Source organism: Rana temporaria, chromosome 3, assembly GCF_905171775.1.
Source record: "Rana temporaria chromosome 3, aRanTem1.1, whole genome shotgun sequence".
Classification (NCBI taxonomy): Eukaryota; Metazoa; Chordata; class Amphibia; order Anura; family Ranidae; genus Rana; species Rana temporaria.
In genome coordinates, this window is record NC_053491.1 from 379468948 (window position 1) to 379489543 (window position 20596).

At 44.8% G+C, this 20596-nt stretch overlaps 1 protein-coding gene across 1 annotated transcript in view; it reads right to left on the reverse strand.

Moving 5' to 3' along the window:
• SYN3 (synapsin III) overlaps positions 1 to 20596 on the reverse strand; it is a 534306-nt gene that overhangs the window by 71962 nt on the left and 441748 nt on the right. The window contains exon 7 of the mRNA XM_040345656.1: positions 6541 to 6603. Within this exon, the coding sequence (XP_040201590.1) occupies positions 6541 to 6603 (63 nt within the window). The remainder of the gene's footprint in view (positions 1 to 6540; positions 6604 to 20596) is intronic.

The window sequence follows — 20596 nt, forward strand, 5'->3', positions numbered from 1 at the left end:
TGCAGCACTGCATTATTAATAAGACAGTTGACCTGATTTTAAAGTTGGGTAGGGTAGAACAACCGGATGTAGCAATTGTAGCTGTGACAGGGTGCTCATGTAGAGGTGCTACTCCACATGCTCAACAGAGAGAGTTAAAGCTTACCAGAGGATAGCAAAAATAGACTGAAAAGTCAAATCCACCAGTGGATCGATACTTTACGTTCATTAAATTAAAATGATTGCCTTTCTATTTCAATCTACATATAAGCAAGTTGCAAACAAAAATGTCAGTTCAGTTAGTGGCTGACCCAGGCTGAAAGGGGAAAGAGTTAATGTATGTGCTACAGTCTCTGGGCTTTTTGGATCTAGCCTTCTAACCATAGGTATAAATATTGGGGAAGGCTGGATTTAAGAGCTTTATTAGTGGTTGGGATGGGCCACATCAGAAGGGACATGCCGCAGCTGCTGTGCTGTGCTGTGCTGCCATGCGGTGCTTGAGCTGGTGTGCTTGGGGGACAGGAGCCACACTGGGCCAGATGTTCTGTCAGCTCTGCAGGGGCAGGCTCAGAGGTGGTTGACGCCATGCCAGCTAGCCAGGAATGGTGGTTTGCGACAATGGAACCAACCTCCTCTCCACCCTGAGACAGGGACAACTGACCCATGTGCCCTGTTTTGCTCATGTCCTTAACTTGGTGGTGCAGCGGTTCTTAGGCAGGTACCCGGGCTTACAGGATGTCCTGAAGCAGGCCAGGAAAGTCTGTGTGCATTTCTGACGGTCATATAATGCCAGCGCTCAGCTGGCAGACCTCCAAAAGGAATACAACCTGCCCAAGAACCGCCTAATCTGTGACATGCCCACCAGGTTGAACTCTACGTTGGCCATACTGCAGCGGCTGCACATGCAGCAGAGGGCCATCAATGAGTATCTGTGCCAATATGGCAGCAGGACAGGGTCAGGGGAGCTTGTTTTTTTTCCCCACGCCAGTGGGCCATGATCAGGAATGCATGTCCTGTCACCATTTGAGGAGGCCACAAGGATGGTGAGCAGTGACAGTGCATGCATCAGTGACACTGTCCCTGTTATTTACCTGTTGGAGCACACACTGCATGGAATAATGGACAGGGCCCTTGAGGCAGAACAGAGGGAGGAAGAGGAGGACTTCCTTACCTCTCAAGGCCCCCTTTATCCAGACAGTGTTCCTGCTTTCCCGCCTATCACACAGGAAGAGGAGGAGGAGGAGGAGGAGGAGAAGGAGGATTGTGTCAGCATGGAGGTGGAGCCTAGCACTCAGCATCAGCAGCAGTCTTCAAGGGATCAATTACAGTCCCAAGAAACCCATGGACTTGTACGTGGCTGGGACGAGGTGGCTGCGGATCATCTCGTCCTCAGTAACCCAGAGGACTCCGCACCAAATGCCTCAGCAAACCTACGTTGTATGGCCTCCCTGATCCTGAAAAGCCTGCGGAAGGATCCTCGTATTTGTGCTATCAAGGAGAGGGATCATTACTGGCTGGCAACTCTCCTTGATCCACGTTACAAGAGTAAGGTTGCGGACCTTATCTTGCTGGCACAGAGGGAGCAGAAGATGAAACATCTTCGGGAGGCCTTGCAGAAAGGTCTGTGCAACGCGTTCCCAGAGACTAGGAGGTTACAAAATCCTGGTCCTGGACAAAGTGTTGCTGAGGCTTCAGTCAGTCACAGAAGGAGCGGTGGAGAAGGTGGCCGTCTGACCGATGCGTTCAGACAAATTTTTAGTCTGCAGCCCCAAGGTATGACCGGTTCCAGCAACCATCGCCAGCGTTTGTTTTACATGGTGCGGAAATACCTAGGGGCAAGATCAGACTTGGACACCTTTACCAACGAAAATCCTCTGGCTTACTGGGTCTTGAGGATGGATCACTGGCCAGAGCTTGCACAGTACGCAATTGAGCTACTGGCTTGTCCTGCATCCAGCGTTCTTTCAGAACGCACATTCAGTGCTGCTGGAGGCTTTGTAACCGATCACAGGGTGCGCCTCCCCACCTACTCGGTCGATTGACTGACCTTCATAAAAATGAATCAGGCTTGGATCACCACCAGCTACCAAGCACCTGATGCTCATGTAACTGAATAATTTTTTGGGAAATGTCAGATCAAGCCATGCTGATGCTGAGTGACTATCCTGTTATGCTGAGTGACTATCCTTTTTCTCCTCAATGATCATGCTGATAGGTTGTAAGAACATTTTTGGTTCTGGGCACCGCCACCTTTGGCTAAGGCCCAACTTTTCTGCCCCTGTTTAACAGGGGCGTGTAATTACAATTTTTGCTACAATACTTTGCAGCGGGCTCATTCCTGCGCTCCAACTAGAGTATCTGTGAGGGGTTGCAGTGTTGTGGCACCAGTGCCTAAGGCCCAATTTTTCTGCCCCTGTTTAACAGGGGCGTGTAATTACAATTTTTGATGCAATACTTTGCAGCTGGCTCATTCCTGTGCCCACCAAGAGTAACTGTGAGGGCTTAGAGAGTTGTGGCACCAGCACCACCACCACCACCAACAAAGGCCCAATTTTTCTGTCCCTGTTCAACAGGGGCATGTAATTACAGTTCTTGATCTAATATTTCACAGCAGGGCCCATTCCTGCGCCCACTAAGAGTAACTGTGAGGACTTACAGTGTTGTGGCACCAGCGCCAGCACCAAAGGCCCAATTTTTCTACCACTGTTCAACAATGGTGTAACAGAATGGCCCGGGACACCCAGAGACTTTTGAAGGATGTGGGGTACTCCTATGCCAGCGTCACTAATGACTCTTGGGTCTAGGGTCATCCTGAGTATCTGTGAGGGGTTTCAGTGTTGTGGCACCAGCACCACCAACAAAGGCCCAATTTTTCTGTCCCTGTTCAACAGGGGCATGAAATTACAATTCTTGATCTAATATTTCACAGCAGGGCCCATTCCTGTGCCCACCAAGAGTAACTGTGAGGGCTTACAGAGTTGTGGCACCAGCACCACCACCACCACCAACAAAGGACCAATTTTTCTGTCCCTGTTCAACAGGGGCATGTAATTACAATTCTTGATCTAATATTTCACAGCAGGGCCCATTCCTGCGCCCACTAAGAGTAACTGTGAGGACTTACAGTGTTGTGGCACCAGCGCCAGCACCAAAGGCCCAATTTTTCTACCACTGTTCAACAATGGTGTAACAGAATGGCCCGGGACACCCAGAGACTTTTGAAGGATGTGGGGTACTCCTATGCCAGTGTCACTAATGACTCTTGGGTCTAGGGTCATCCTGTGCCCCTTTTGGGCATAGGGTGACTGAGAAATATTAATTATAAATTACATGAGATGGGACATTACTGATAATTCATGTATTGCAGGATATCTTGAAATATTACAAGTTGTTCTGAACTCAACAGGTCAATAGGCTCCTGAAATACATTCTATTGTCCATTGTGTGATGCTAATACTGTGTTGTGTCTATTGTACTGATTAAGTCTGGGAGGTCAGATGTCTCCTTTCAGGGGTAGGGAATTAGAATGTCAATTATGTTTAGTAAAGGAATGTGTTTGTGTGAAAAGTCTATTGATGATACTATGTGATAGGAATAGCAGGTGAGAGTCATAACATCTGACTTCTCAGGTGTAGTAATTAGGTCATGTTAATTGTGTCAGACCGGTGCCGAAAAGTCTGTAGAATGTGATTGAAGCCCCATTGTGTGATGTGTGGGTGGAGAGTTCCTTTGTTCCTTTTATTACTGTAACATGCTTGTAACTGCATAAAAAGCTGAGAAGGAACCATTAAAATTCATTCATTTGACTCAGAACACAGAGCGTATGTCTCGTCTCTCTGAGGGAATTCTTATGGATCGTGTCTGCTGGATTGTGGAGTGTCGGAAGCTGTCTTGGGTTGATGGAATGGGAATATCGTAAACGGTGGTGACCGTTACAAATGGTATGTAATTACAATTTTTTATATAATAGTTCACACAGCAGGGCATTCCAGAGCCCACCAAGACTAACTGTGAGGGCTTACAGTGTTGTGGCAACACCAACACCTAGGGGCCAAATTTCTGCAGAGTATATACGGCAGGCCCCTACTTTCAAACATCCAACTTACAAACGACTTCTACTTGCAAACGGAAGGAGACAACAGGAAGTGAGAGGAAATCTACCCCTAGGAAGGGAAATTCTCTTCTGCAAGAGGTGTCTCCTGTCCACTGATGCTTTATCACCAATCCTTGTTTCACAAAAAAAAAAAAATCAAATTTAATTTGTCATTGGGACAGAAAGTGAATTGTAACCTTCTGAACAAACAGATGCACACAGACAGCAAAACAAATGTTACAGGGGTGATAACCCTACTCTATGTTTTCAGAAAAGCTTAAAAATAGATTTAAAGAAGTACCAGTTCAAAATTACAAACAGATTCTACTTAACAACAAACCTACAGTCCCTGTCTTGTTTGCACTGCTTGTATACTGCTGTTCAAATTATATAGGGCCAAAGGGGCTGGTAATGACCTGGGGGGAGGGGGGCGGGGAAACCCATGCTATTTTTCTCAATGATTTTCATCCATATTGCAGGGACCAGACATTACATTAAAGCCGCAAGCAGTTTTAAAATTACTTTTTTCTTATAGTAATCTAATTTTGTGCAGGGACAGTTCTAAACACGTGCCACTTCACAGGCATACTATAGACACCCAGCAGGTACGATATTTTTCAGTTTTTTTTCTCACTTTAAACATCATTAAAATCACTGCTCCAGAAAAAACGACCGTTTTTAAAACTTTTTGGCAATACCCGGGTTCTCAAACCCGTTTTTCGACAATAACTTGCATATTAGTCTTTAAAATTGGCACTTTTTAATTAGAACGTTTGAGTCCCATAGACTTCAATAGGGTTCTAAATGTTCGCGGGAACCTTCGGTCCGTTCGGAGGTTCTGGTGCGAACCGAACGGGGGGGTGTTCGGCTCATCCCTATTTGGGACCACAGTAACCAAACAAACCATTGGTAACACAATACACCTGCCGCCATTGTATTGAAATCCTGCAGGTAAAGGCTGCATTGGTGAGCACTGGTCATACTGCAATGGTGTGGTAGATAGTGAAAACTCTGCGCCAAAATCAATATAAACTTAAATACAATAATCAAGCTGCTCCCCTAGAAGAGTAACGTGCTCCTAGTGATATGTGAAAATAGAGGGGGCGCTAGTGCGTGATTGAATAACAGCTAAGAGTAACCGATTCAAACTGCTTGAACAACTGCTCCTTAGTTGGTTAACCAATTTGTACAAACATAAAAAATCATGAGTGAATCAATGAAAAACATACATTAATTAACCAATTAAAGTGAAAATAACATAATTCAAAATAAGTGATCAGTCCCAATAAATGGAACAGAGATAACAACAGGTCAAAGTCCATCAAAAATCCTGAAATCAGGGGCCCTGGGGGCCCGGAGGCCCCCAGGGCCCTAGATGGCAATCCCCCTTTTTTTTATTTTTTTTTTATAAAATAAAATATATATATTTTTTTAATATATTTTTATTTTATTTTTTATTAAAGGGCCAATTCTCTTTTTTTTTTAGGGGTCCGGAGGTCCCCAGGGGCCCAGAGATCCCCAGTGCCCCGGATGACAACCCCCCAATTTTTTTTAGAGGTCCCCAGGGCCCCGGATGGCAACCCCCCCCTTTTTTTTTTTTTAAATATCTATTTTTTTTTATATATATTTTTATTTTATTTTTTATTAAAGGGCACATTTCTCTTTTTTTTTTAGGGGTCCGGAGGTCCCCAGGGGCACGGAGATCCCCAGTGCCCCCGGATGACAACCCCCCCCTTTTTTTTTATAAAAAAATAAAAATAAATTATATATATTTTTTTTAATATATATAATTATTATTATTATTATTATTATCATTATTAAAGGACCCAGAGGTCCCCAGGGCCCCGGATGACAATTTTATAATTTTTTTATTATTTTATTTATTTTTATTTCTTTATATATATATATATATATATATATATATATATATATATATATATATATATATATATATATATATATATATATATATGTATTTTCTTTTTTTTTTTGCCCCATGTGGCAAACCCCCTTTTTTTTTTTTTGTAAATGTTTTTTTTTATTTTTTATTTTTATTAAAGGGCCCAGAGGTCCCGGATGGCAACCCCCCTTTTTTTGTAATTTCTTTTTATATATATTTTTTATTTCTTTTTTTTTCTTTTTATTAAAGGGCTCAGAGGTCCCCAGGGCCCCGGATGGCTACCCCCTTTTTTTATATATCTATTTTTCTTTACACAGTGGTAATGTAGGGGTAAGTGGAAGAAACCACAGCACATGGTGGGGGTTCAGACTTTCAACATTTCGAGAAGTGCCACATATGAAAATTCTTCAGGATCTGTTTTGTGACCAAGCAGCATAGTTACTTTAATCTGGCCGTTCTGATTTAAAAACACTTAAGATATGACATGCTAAATACATTTAAGAGCGTACTGTCTCACTTATGATACCAACATTTTTAACTCTTATGTAAACATTAATGTTCCTCCTACCTTGCCCATTCCAGCATGAGCGTGGCCCATTTTCACTACCACTGGAAAACTTGGTGTCGTCAGCTGTAAAGAAACACAAAAAAGTCACGATTTAGTCAGATGATGAAGTGATCATTAATGCAGACCAGTCAACTTTTTACAATCAATACATTTTAGTCAATGTACACAGCTACAAGTATAAAAAAGCTGCCCGTAGTGCCATACTTGCATCTATTCCAAGGCATGAGAGGGACATCCTGGGCGAAATGACATTAACCACTTAAGCCCTGGACCATTTTGTTGCTAAATGCCCAGGCCAGGTTTTGCGATTCGGCACTGCGTCGCTTTAACAGACAATTGCGCGGTCGTGGGACGTGGCTCCCAAACAAAATTGGCGTCCTTTTTTCCCCCACAAATAGAGCTTTCTTTTGGTGGTAATTGATCACCTCTGCGGTTTTTATTTTTTGCCCTATAAACAAAAATATAGCGACAATTTTGAAAAAAATGCAATATTTTTTACTTTTTGCTATAATAAATATCCCCCAAAAACATATACACATTTTTTTTTTCCTCAGTTTAGGCCGATATGTATTCTTCTACCTATTTTTGGTAAAAAAAAAAAAAAATCGCAATAAGCGTTTATCGATTGGTTTGCGCAAAATTTATAGCGTTTACAAAATAGGGGATAGTTTTATTGCATTTTTATTAATTATTTTTTTTTACTACTAATGGCGGCGATCAGTGATTTTTTTCGAGACTGGGACATTATGGTGGACACTTCGGACAATTTTGACAAATTTTTGGGACCATTGTCATTTTCACAGCAAAAAATGCATTTAAATTGCATTGTTTATTGTGAAAATGACAGTTGCAGTTTGGGAGTTAACCACAGGGGGCGCTGTAGGAGTTAGGGTTCACCTAGTGTGTGTTTACAACTGATGGGGGGTGTGGCTGTAGGACTGACGTCATCGATCGAGTCTCCCTATAAAAGGGATCACTCGATCGATACAGCCCCCACAGTGAAGCACAGGGAAGCGGTGTTTACATACGGCTCTCCCCGTTTTTCAGCTCCGGGGAGCGATCGCGAGGGGGCGGCTAGAAACGATCCGGATCGCTCCCCGCGGGTTACCGGCCGCCGCATGTACCGGGGGGGGGGAAAGGCGGGGACGTACATGTATGCCCATATTCCTGTACGTGCCATTCTGTGGACGTACATGTACATGCGGCGGGCGTTAACTGGTTAAGAGCGCAGAAGGGATTATTTCTACAGACTTGCCTCCCTCCCTGGTACTGTGGTAACATTGTAATGTTCTGGAGTTACTGGAAAAACACAGGGTGCTCAGGGTACACTGAAGGCATAGGGGCCACCGTGTGACACAGGATGCTCGGGGTACATTGGAGTCACAGAGGACGCTAGATGACACAGGATGCTCAGAGTGCCCTGAAGTCACAGGATGCAACAGGAAGCTCACTGGAGCCACAGGTGTCCGTGCATGACACATGATGTTCTGGGTGCACTGGAGTCACAGAGGTCACTGAGATGGGGCATGATGCTCATGGTGCACTGGAGTCACAGGAGCCACTGGGTGACACAGGATGTTCAGAGTGCACTGGAGCCACAGGGGTCATTGGGATGACACAAGATGCTCAGGGTGTCCTAGAATTACAGGGGTCCCTGGATGATGACACAAGATGCTCATGGTGCATTGAAGTCACAGGAGTCACTGGAATGATGCAGGGTGTTTTAGGTGTACTGGCAGACACAGAGGCTGGTAAGGAGGACAGAGCAGCCACGAGGATACAGTTGAGTACTGTAGCAGGAGGTTGTTTGGAAGACGCATGTAAACATTAAGCTGGGTATCAATTTGCAATTTAAAGCTGTCTCCTTACTGGCTACAGAGTCAATCAGGAGAAATGTCTCCTGACTGGTCACATATATGTCTCCTGACTGGTCATGTCACCCATGCTCCAGGTAAAACCAGGAAGTGCTGGTGGCCATGCCGAGGAGAGGTAGCCAGGTGTTGAATCCTGGAAATGTAACACACATTAGAGAAATGGGTAGACATGTATCATGATTGGTTGTGAAGCCTGTGCTCCAGGTGAAACCCAGAAGTGCTGGTGGACATATGCCGGAGAGGAGAACTGGCAGTGAATAACCTGGCGTGTGACATACAGTGGAGAAATTAAAGTAGGAATGGTTGCATAAGTCTGCCAAAGGTCCAACAGCAATTTGACCAACTACTACTAGCTATACCATGACCTGGATAAATAAAAACCTTCACAGACATACCCTGCAGTCCCATGTCATCCCATATCATTTTTGTAGAAGTCAGTGTTCCATACAGAACCTGACAGTTTACAATATTTTGTGATTTTGCATACAGCTTTCCCATAAATGCGGACGCCGTTATTGTAAACATGTGTTCCTTCTGTACGATGACCCTCTCTCTGTACACATTCTGACTCCTCAGGTTGACTTGCCAGGTTGTTAAAGACACCGTTATGGTTTTTATGGCAATCTGACAGCCCCAGCCATAAAAGTCGGAGAGTTACATAGTGGAAAATTACATTTTTGCTGGCATGTACATTTTCCCAAGCTTGTATACATACTTGTCACTAAGGGTAGAAATGATGTCATGTTATTTATTATTCGCTTCACATCTTATTTTACATTCTTGTAAGATTTACTTTCTGAAACTGCAAGAGACATCTCTACTCCCCATCTTTATCAGTGCTGAAGGTGTAATGTGCAGCTGTGATTATTCTCCCTCTTAGTCTTCATGTGCATAATCACACACCAAATGAGATCTATGAATTCTAAGAAATTGACTGAAGAATTCAAAGAATAGTTTATAAATAGAACTTAATATTTCAATGTAGTATGTTTGGGTAACAGTAAAATAAAGCAGACCTTTTCACCTGTACTTTAACATTATCTCTTCCAATTCTACACCCCCGGGACCCCCGCTGTCCCTCCACGTTCTCCTTACTAGCCTAGGTGCGAATGACGTTGGCTGTACCAGCCTCTTGTGATATCCGCATAATACACCACCGAATGTTTCAGGCATTAACGCCAAGTTATCGCAGGATTTGGTCCGATCAATACTGTGTGGGATCTAGCGACACCACATCAGGTGGAAGGCTGTGAAGTAACAGCTAGATAATATACCAGCACCGAAGATGGTGGTCCAAGGGAAGCTATGCAGGAGTAAAGGCTGTGATACAAGCAGTATTTTGGTTGACTACATTTAATGTGGTAGTGCCTAATTTAGAATTTTTTGTGCTTGGCAGATGCTGTAGAGTTAAACTACCTGATGTTTTTTTTTTCAATTTCTCTGGGACTCTATTGAGATCTATGTGCCAAGTTCCTGGGTTTGTATGCCTGCTGTGCCCATGGTGAGGGGCTCCTACCATTCATGGGCTGAATTCCCAGGTCTAAATATCTGCTGTGTCCATTCTGAAGTATTCCCACCATTACTGCACTGAGTTCTTGGGTTTGCTCCATCCAGCAGCTATCAGGCCCTGGTCTGAATGATAAGAATGATGACAGTGTCAATCTTGTCATTTGGGCAGCTGAAGAAAGGGATGCTCACAAGCTCCCAGCGCCCCCTCTACATGACGACAACAGGGCTGATAAGAAGGGTACCACCAGTCCTCCTGTATGGGGCTCAGGCCCCATCAGTTCAATTGCGGGTCCCTGACAGCTGATAAGCAGAAGGAATGAGACCCTGGACAGGAGCAGGTGATTGGTGCAGCAGGGGAGTCAATTACAGGAACCAATTCTCTGTAGTTTTCCCTTGCAGCAAAGAAAAGCCGGTTTCTCCTCTCCCTCCAGATTTCCGTCGCTGCAGGGGGAACTACAGGGGATTGTGTTTTTGTCAGTGGGTAATCAGGGTATTGTGAGATCTACATCACTGGACAATGATTGCCAATGGATTTACACTGTGGGACAATTGTATTTATTTATTTACTAAAGGACTTTATCATAGTGTGCCTGTAGTTATTTACTATATACATTGTGTAGTAAAATAAGGCACTGTGTACCCTTTACTCATTCACATGGCTGGTGTAGATATCTGGGGGCCACCTTATGGCCTTCCTTTCCCCAGATTCTACATCCATGGCTGGGGATGTGGGGTTAAGGTGTTTTTTCCCACCAACATGGAAACATAGCGTCTTTTCATTTTTCTTTGCCTGAAGTCCTCCTCTAATGCTAAGCCAGACCCTCATTAAGGACATGAAGGGAGGGGTTAGCAGTTGGAACCATAGCATGTGCTGGGTGACACTCATGGACGTGTCAAATCGTGAAGAGTCTAACAGAGACTGGAGCACCAGAATGGAGCTAAGGTAAGAGATACAGGCTATTGACCATGCAAGCATAATTTTTTCAGATAAGATTGTTTGGGCAATGACAGTGTTGCTTTCACAGCTTGTGGAAAAGTTTGGTTTTTAGACCAGAGTTTGTCTTTGTGACGAGATCCTTTCTCGCCCAGGTCCTGCTCTCCCGACACTCCTCTGCTACCATTCAGTCAGCTTGCAGATTGCAACGTCTGATGGTCCAGTCATCCAAGGTTCCGGGATCCGAATTACAGCTATGTGCCATTCAGACCCATTAAGAACAAACACCAGGCAGGCTGTATGTAAGTTCCAACAGGACTCTTTATTTTCAAGTACACAGCACACTTTTATACAGAATTTGGAACATCCCACTCCCAACAACCGCTTTCCTATTGGTCAATTGTAAAGTATGCAGTCTTCACTAAGGTCCTCCTTGACCATGCAAATGAGGACTTGAAATAGTCAACAGGGATTGGTCCAATAGCTTGGATAGAAAGACTTGTGTATTGAGACAGAAGCCCCAGGGGGTAATCAATGTACACAATAACCCGGTCTACTTAATTACTACCTCTGAGAGGTTACATTCCTTTTAGACAATAGAATGCTAATTCAATACAGCTGACAGGCTTCTGACCTTTAGAACAATACAAAGTCCCTTAGCGTAAACACATACATCTTCAAACATACATAATAGATTCAATTAACCTTCAATCCCCAATTCTAGCCAGACGGACTGTCTCCGACACACGCTCTTAACCTGCAGAACACAATAAAAGGTATTTCACAAGCTGGTTCCACTTAGCATTTTAAAAGCCGGTGTCCGAGAGCGCATGCGCGGGCGGCAGGAGCGGATGCATCCCTAGACCGCTCCGCACAGCCCCGGCACTTTGAGCGAGATTTAGCAGCTCCCCAACCCAGCTTACCCTCGGACGTGGTCGGCGACACCTGGGGCTCACTACGGAGACCCGCTCCATGTCCATCCAGTCGGCGGGGAGGACCGGCGAATCACGCTGCCAGCCTCGTGGGTCCGGGAAGGAATCCAAGATGGCGACCGCAACGAGCGCCATGCAGTCAGATGGACGGAGGACACAGGGAACTGAGGGGAAGCCCCCAGCTTCAGGGAGTAACAGTGTGCCTCCTCCAGCCAAGAACCCTCTGTTTACAGGTGAGCTGACTGACCCTCCCTGTGTTTCCACCAGCCCTGCCAAATCCTATTCGCAGGCCCTGTCTTCTCCAAGCCCTGCTTCCCATGCTTCCTCAGCTCTGGATAGAGACATGGCAGATATATTTCTTAGCCAGGCCAGTGAAGAAATAGACAATGACAGGATGCAACCCAGTAGCCAGGACACTGATGTTGATAGCCCTGGAGGGTCCGTGGCTCTTTTGCCTGCACCGCTCCCATATTCTCCAGATACCATTCTTCTGGCACGTTTTGCAGACATGTTACAAAGAGAGTTGGGAAAAGCTACCACTAAACTGGCTGCAGATATAAAGCAAGATTTTCAGGAGCTTGGCTGTCGTTTAGATAGCATTGAATCCAAAGTTGATGACACTGTTCACAAAGTGGCGCAGAATTCTAATATGATTACTGAACTTTATGATCGCTTGGAAGATGCTTACGCTAAAATCGACGACCTTGAAAATCGCGCCAGGCGATATAATTTTCGTATCCGCGGTTTACGAGAAACGATTAAAGATCTACCCTCTGTCGCTTACTTTTTAATGCAATCTGCTATCCCTGATATTGACGAACTCCACACGGAAATTGATCGTATTCATAGAGCTCTTGTCCCTCCGAAACAAGATGGTCCTCCCAGGGATGTGATTGTGAAGCCTCACTTCTTCAGGGTCAAAGAAGCGGTCATGAGGTACGCCAGAGAGCACCCGGATCTGGAATTTGAAGGTTGCATTCTTTTTCCACGTTTGCTGAAGGTGAAAAAATCATGCTGAAACTGGGATTTATCTCCCATGACCCATCGTCTCAGAACCAAGCAAGATCCGGCGGTCCTCCGCTTTCGCCGCTTTGGTCCTCCCCGACATCACGGAAATCTGCGACTTCTCGCCGAGTCAATTGAGAATTTTCTAACTGACACCAGTTACTCTTTTTTTTTATTTTTTATTTTTATTTTTTGATTTTTTCTTGTTGGTGGGGCGGCGGCTTCTCAGTGGTCCCTTCGCGGGACATTAGCTGCTGCCTATGTTTTTGCTCCTATTTTGGGTGTCATTGAACTTGGTGTGGGGGTTGGGGGGTAATATTACCTGTTGTTTTATACATGTGCCGGGGGGTGGCTATGCTCTCTCCTGATTTGTTGGACTCTTCCCATTGGTTACCTTTGGTGGAGACTCCTACATTTCCAGAACTGGAGTTCTGGACTATTTGGTTACATTGTTTGTGTTGTATATTGTCTAAAAATCACTTTATGCTACACCTCTTGATACTAGGCTTCTTTAAGCCCTTGTGTCATTTTTCTCTCTTTTTTTATTTACTTTCTCTACTTTTAACCTTTTTTTCCTTTTATCTTCTGAGGGTCAGCCGGAATCTCGTCAGGATTTTCGTGTTTGTACATTGGTGGGTGAGTCTGGTGGTTATAGCTGTTTTTTTCCATAGCCATGTCTAAGTTCGCTGATTCCATTGGAACCATACGACTGCTTTCACATAATGTTCAAGGGCTGGGTTCACCGTCTAAACGCATCAAATTGTTTAACTACTATAGGTCTATAGGGGCAGATATTGTAGCCCTTCAGGAAACACATTTCCTTCCTTCCTTTACTCCCCGGTATATGCATAGAAATTATCCTGTTTGTTATTTTGCTAATGCTACAGAGAAAAAACGAGGGGTAGCGCTCTGTTTGTCTAGTAGGTTGTCATTTACTGAATCTAAAATACTACGGGACAAAGAGGGGAGATATTTGCTGGTGAAAGGGCACTTGGGGGAGAATTTAGTGACGATCCTAGTTTATTATGCTCCTAACACGAACCAGGTCGCCTTTTTTAATTCTTTATTTCGTTCTTTGGCCTCTGAATTTGAAGGTGATGTTATTATAGCTGGTGATTCTAATTTGGCGCTGGACCACATGTTGGACAGGTCTCATCACCCTCAACTTCGATCCCCTTCTAATCAGAGCCGTAAATTTGCCCAGCTGTTGCACCATTATGATTTTATTGATGCTTGGAGGGAGGCCAATCCTACCACTCGAGACTACTCCCATTTCTCCAGGGCCCACAACCGTTATTCGCGTATCGATCATGTTTTTCTCCCCTCGGGTTTACTGCCTAAACTGGTTTCAGCTAAAATAATTGCGACGCCGTTGTCTGATCACGATCCGATTGTATTGGTGTTCGCTAACTTATCTCTCAGATTAGCTAAATCCCATTGGAGACTGAATGAATCAATGCTTAGTGATGAGTCTTCTTGTTTAGAAATCCTCTCTCATTTGAAAATGTATTTCGACATCAATCGGGCGGAAGATACCACTCCTGCCATTAATTGGGCGGCCCATAAGGCTTCCATACGGGGTTTTTTGATTCAGTTATCATCCAGACTTAAAAAAACTCGTGATGAGGTAATCCGGGTTAAGACTGCGGAATACGAAGAATTAGCGACTCAACACAAACGCTCCCCACACCCTGACCTATTGGTTAGACTTGAACAGGCACGTACGGAACTTAATATTTGTCTCACCACTAAAGCAGAAAAACAGTTGCGATGGACTAATCATAAATTTTTTACTTGGCGGGATCGACAGGGTTCGTTGTTGGCGCGTAAACTTTCCCCTAAACATGCCCACGTAGCTCTTCCAAAAATTAGACTCTCAAATGGCGATCTTTCCCAACATCCCAATAAAGTTCTTCAGGAATTTCAAAAATGTTACGCTAAATTATACAACCCAACCCAGGACCACACTCCTGTCCCCATTGAAGATTTTTTGCACACCTTATCACTGCCATCCCTCACTGAATCCCATAGAGAACTTATGGACCAACCTATTACCTGCGAGGAAATACAGAATACTATTAAAGTACTGTCCTTACATAAATCTCCGGGCCCTGATGGCCTCTCTAATATTTATTATAAAAAAAATTCTGAACAGTTGGCTCCTCATATGGTTCTCTACTTTAATTTTTTGCGGGATGGCGGAACAGTTCCTTTAGATGACAATAGGGCGTACATTAGTGTTATCCCCAAACCACATAAAGATTCTACAGACATTCTTAATTATCTGCCCATTTCCTTAATTAATTGCGATCTTAAAATCCTGACAAAACTTTTAACCATACGGCTTGGTTCTTTTTTAGAGCAATATGTCCACAAGGATCAATCTGGATTTATAACCGGGCGTCAGACGCTGGATCAGATTCGTCGCTCCATAGCATTGATCTCTGCAGTGCGCTCTAAATGGGATGCCCCTGTGTCGAGGGAATTATTACTTCTATCTTTGGACCTACACAAGGCCTTTGATAGTTTAAATTGGGACTATTTATTTACTACTCTGGAAGCATTTGGATTCGGTTCCACCTTTATTTTATTACTTAAACAACTCTATAGTAATCCGTCGGCCCAGGTTTCTGTTCGGGGTTATAAATCGGCATCATTTCCTATCCGACGTGGGACGAGACAGGGCTGCCCGCTCTCCCCTTTATTGTTTGCCTTGGCGATTGAGCCCCTAGCTGTATCGATCCGATCCCATCCTGATATACATGGCATTTGTTGTGGGCAGCGGGAACATAAATGTTCGCTGTTCGCCGACGACATTCTTATGTATGTCACAAATCCTCAATTGACCTTACCTAATCTTTTGACCCTGCTTCATCGGTTCTCTCGGATTTCGGGACTCTCTTTAAATACCCAAAAGACTATGGCCCTCAATATTTCTTTACCCACCGCGACGGTCTCAACCTTAAAGACTCTATATAAATTTCAATAGACACAAAAATCGCTGCCATACTTAGGTGTTCAGTTGACACCCTCGATCGATACTCTTTATCGAGCTAACTATACCCCGCTTTTCAGTCGACTTCGGGAGGATCTTCGGCGATGGGCAGATTATCCCTTGTCCTGGTTCGGTAGAATCAATTCTATTAGGATGACGTTTTTACCCAAGTTACTTTATTATTTTAGGACTTTGCCAATTGCGGTTCCGAGGAGAGATTTACAACGATTGCAATCAGAAGTTTCCCGTTTTGTTTGGAACAATAAGAAACCGCGAATGAATAAATTGACTCTATGTGTCTCGAAACAATCTGGTGGGCTTGGCCTCCCTAACTTACAGGCCTACTATCAGGCGGCTCAAATAACTCAGCTTTCCTACACAACGGCTAAAGGATCTACACCCCTTTGGGTCTCTATTGAGGCTCTTTCATGTCACCCCTTTGCTATAGGCTCTTTAATGTGGCTTCCTGGTCGCCTTCGCCCTCCGATATTGTGTCCTACCCTGTCCCATTCATTGGCAATCTGGGATGGAGTAAGACATCGCAAACCCTTGTCCTCCCCTCATACTCCATTAGCCCCAATTTTCTTTAACCCCGAATTTTCTCCTGGAATGACTCCAATGCTGTTTCTGTGGTGGCTAAATAAGGGGCTTCTTAGGATAGGCGATTATCTTGACGGAGATCAACCGCACTCGTTACAATATCTTACAGATACATGCCAGATGCCTTCTAGTGAACTATTTAGATATAACCAGATTATTTCTTTTATACGATCCAAACTTAATCAGTTGGCTGGACCCATGGTTCTTACAAATTTTGAATTATCTTGCCAAACTAAGGGCCTTCTACGGGGAAGGATATCTACAGTATACACTATCCTTACTGACCCGGATGCCAAGCTCCCTTACATGAAACAATGGGAACGGGATTTGAATACCACGTTGGAATTATCAGATTGGCAAGATATTGCCTTCGCTCTATCCAAAATTTCCATTAACACTACATTAATTGAAGCAAATTATAAGACACTTCTACGTTGGTATTTGGTCCCGACCAGAGTTGCTAAGATGCACCCGTCCGCATCGCCCAATTGCTTCAGGCGTTGTGGACAGATGGGTACAATGCTTCATGTTTGGTGGCAGTGCCCCGTGGTAATGAAGTTTTGGATTCGTATATTTAACTTAATTTACTCGGTAACGGGTGTTAATATACGTCGATCCCCGCAACCAGCGCTTTTTCATAAATTACCCAGTGAGGTTCCCAAAAAATCAATGACGTTAATCACGTATATGTTTTTGGCAGCAAGAATAACTATTGCTAGATATTGGAAGCAGTCGGTGGTTCCTCTTGATTACGTGAAGAATAAACTTAATTGGATCATGGTTAACGACAGACTCACCTGTGTCCTTCGCGATTCTACTAAGAAATTCGATGTAACGTGGGATCCGTGGATACGTTACTTATCTCCGTCATAAAATGTCTCCGGTTGACCCTCTTCTCTTCTCTTCTCTTCTCCTCTTACTTTCTCCCTTTCTTTGTTTTCCTTTTTTTTTTTTTTTTTTCTTTCCTTTCTCTCTTTCCTCTTAAAAAAAAACGTTTAATGTTGAATTGGCTATTGTTGTTATTGTTGTCAACTGTGGGATGCATTAATGGACCTTCTGTCTCTAGGTTAATATGATGTAGGTGGAAGTATATGGAGGGGTTTCCCTTTTTTTTTTTCTCCCCCTTCTTTACCTTTCCTTGTCCTTCCCTATCTTTCCCTACCCTTCCCAATCCCTCCCCTCCTTTTTCTTCCTTCTCCTCTTCCTCCTCTGTTCTTTATATACATCTTGCTCCTGGTATGAATCATTCTTGTGATTCTGGGGTAGTGTTGGCTTCCTGGGACAACCACTAGTTGGACCCTAGGGAGTCGAGAATATGGCTCATTAGCTTTATTCGTATTTTCCTTTTTTTTTGTTTTTTTGTTTTTTTCATTTTTATTACCACTCAGTGAATGATTTCACGGCAGAAGAGGGAAGGGATACGATTTAAAGGGAACATTGTGTTGTTTTTTTCTTTGGTTATCTTTATGTCATATAGATATATTAACGAGCTTTCCTGCTAACTGCATTTTATATTGAGTCTCTCTATTTTTTTTTGTTTTGCTGCCTATAGGTTTTAGGCTTATGACTCTTTATATGAATAATATAATCTGATAGAGCTCGATTGTTCTTTTCATATTTGTTACCTATGTCTGAGGCAACATTGTTCATTTTCAATAAAAATATTGAAAGATAAAAGCCGGTGTCCTTGCATTGAATGTCCCTCTCCTGTGTAACAGATGTCAAGTAGAAACACTTTAATATCTCAAGATCCATGACATTACTTCCCCTGGGAAACAGTCCAACAGCCGCAGTGGGACCCAAACGGGTCAACTCGAGGATGTTGGAAAAGTAGTCTTAAGGTTCCAGGACTGTCTGCTGGGATGACCCATCTGCCTTCCTGTTTTGAGGTCCTGGCCCTTAATCGGATGGCAAGAGGCTCACATTCAGTCCTCTCCAAAAGCCCCTGTCCCGGCTAGGTCTGTCACACATCTCCCCCTTTGGCAGGAGACTAACACTGGGAGAGACCCCAATTCCGGGACCCACCCAGTACCCCAGATAACTTGTCCCAAACAGAGCATTACTCACCCAGCCAATCTTTGCCTCTTTCAGAGACACGCCTGCCGCTGGGGAGAGGCCTGGACTGGCCCTTCTCCCTGGAGTCCTTTCAGCCGCTGGAGAGAAGACAGGGTGGCTGGGCTCAGTTCATCATGCCGTTGGGAATCTGGGCCAACTGGCCACCATTCATGGGGTATACCAGTGGAGACTGCAGTCCCATCCACTGATGCTAGGTAAAAATCCCCCGGTGCTTGCAAAGCAAAGCCGACATCCTCCTGTCTCAGTGCCGCACCATGTTCTGGGGTTGTGTCCGTGGAGATCGGAGTCCCATCCACTACCACAGGAACCCCCTCTTCTGTTCGTTGAGAGCAGAGGCCCGGGGCACTCTGCTCTGTTGCCAGCTCTTCCGCTGGGTTGCTGTGAGTGGGGACCACAGTGCCATCCACCGATATCCGCTCAAGCTGTAGTTGTGTGCAGCAGCCAGTAGCATCCTGTCCTGCTGCCAGTGATTCAGCTGGGAGTACAAGCTTTACCACCTCAGCTTGTTGCTGGGGAGGGGGGCCAACCGCCCCGGCTCCCTGGAACTCCACAGTTGGTCCCGGTGCTGGGCAGAGATGGCTAGCACTCTGCCCTGTTGCCAGCACTTCTGCTGGGGGGATGAACATTGGGGTAGTGTCCAATTGCTGGGGAGGGAGAATTGCTTCCTCTACTCCCGGTGGAGATATCTGCTGTTGGGGCAACAGCTCACGCAGATCCTCTCTCAGACTCTTCGGATCCACCTCTTTTTCTGATGCTGGGCAGATGCCAGAGGCACTCTGCCCTGTAGCCAGCGCTTCTGCTGGGGCACCCGATGAGATACTCTGGACTTGCTGCTGATCATCATTTCCCAGCCTTCCAGCGCCTGTCTCAACTCCCCTTTCTGAGACCTTCATGCTATTAGCTTGTCTCGCTGCCTGGGTGACCTCCGGTGCGTTCCGGCATTCTAGCGCTCGCAGTGCCCTCTGTATCATCGCTGCTTCTTCCAGTGCGGTTAGAACGGGAAAACGTAGGGTCACCCCTGGCCCCATTTGCTCCTCATCTTTTTGACTGTCTGCTATTTCTCCCAGACAGTCCCAGGCAACGGGAGCCCCACCCTGCTGCTGAGCAGAGTCTAGCAGCTGTCTGTAGGCGGTCTCCAGCTCCTCTTGCCGCTCTCGTTCTCTCTGTTGCCGCTCTCGTTCTCTCTGTTGCCGCTTATCCTGCAGCTGGATGTCTCTAATAGCCTCCTGTATGACAGTCTCTGACGGGTTAGTACCATATAATGCCAACCGTTGTCGAACTCGTTGCTGGAACAAGTCTTCAACTGACCAGGGTCCTGCATCACCATCCCTCTGATCCATCTAGGCTAGCGTAATGATCAGGGTGGCCTTGTTCTTCCCACCGGTCCCTCCACGGCTCTCAAGCAAGTCTTTAAGCATGGTTCTCCTCCAGGCTGCATAGCTGGTCATTCATGGTGGTGGTTTGGAGTTGTCCCAGTAACTGGAGAGCAAATCCCACCGCTGCCAACCAATGTGACGAGATCCTTTCTCGCCCAGGTCCTGCTCTCCCGACACTCCTCTGCTACCATTGAGTCAGCTTGCAGATTGCAACGTCTGATGGTCCAGTCATCCAAGGTTCCGGGATCCGAATTACAGCTATGTGCCATTCGGACCCATTAAGAACAAACACCAGGCAGGCTGTATGTAAGTTCCAACAGGACTCTTTATTTTCAAGTACACAGCACACTTTTATACAGAATTTGGAACATCCCACTCCCAACAACCGCTTTCCTATTGGTCAATTGTAAAGTATGCAGTCTTCATTAAGGTCCTCCTTGACCATGCAAATGAGGACTTGAAATAGTCAACAGGGATTGGTCCAATAGCTTGGATAGAAAGACTTGTGTATTGAGACAGAAGCCCCAGGGGGTAATCAATGTACACAATAACCCGGTCTACTTAATTACTACCTCTGAGAGGTTACATTCCTTTTAGACAATAGAATGCTAATTCAATACAGCTGACAGGCTTCTGACCTTTAGAACAATATAAAGTCCCTTAGCGTAAACACATACATCTTCAAACATACATAATAGATTCAATTAACCTTCAATCCCCAATTCTAGCCAGATGGACTGTCTCCGACACACGCT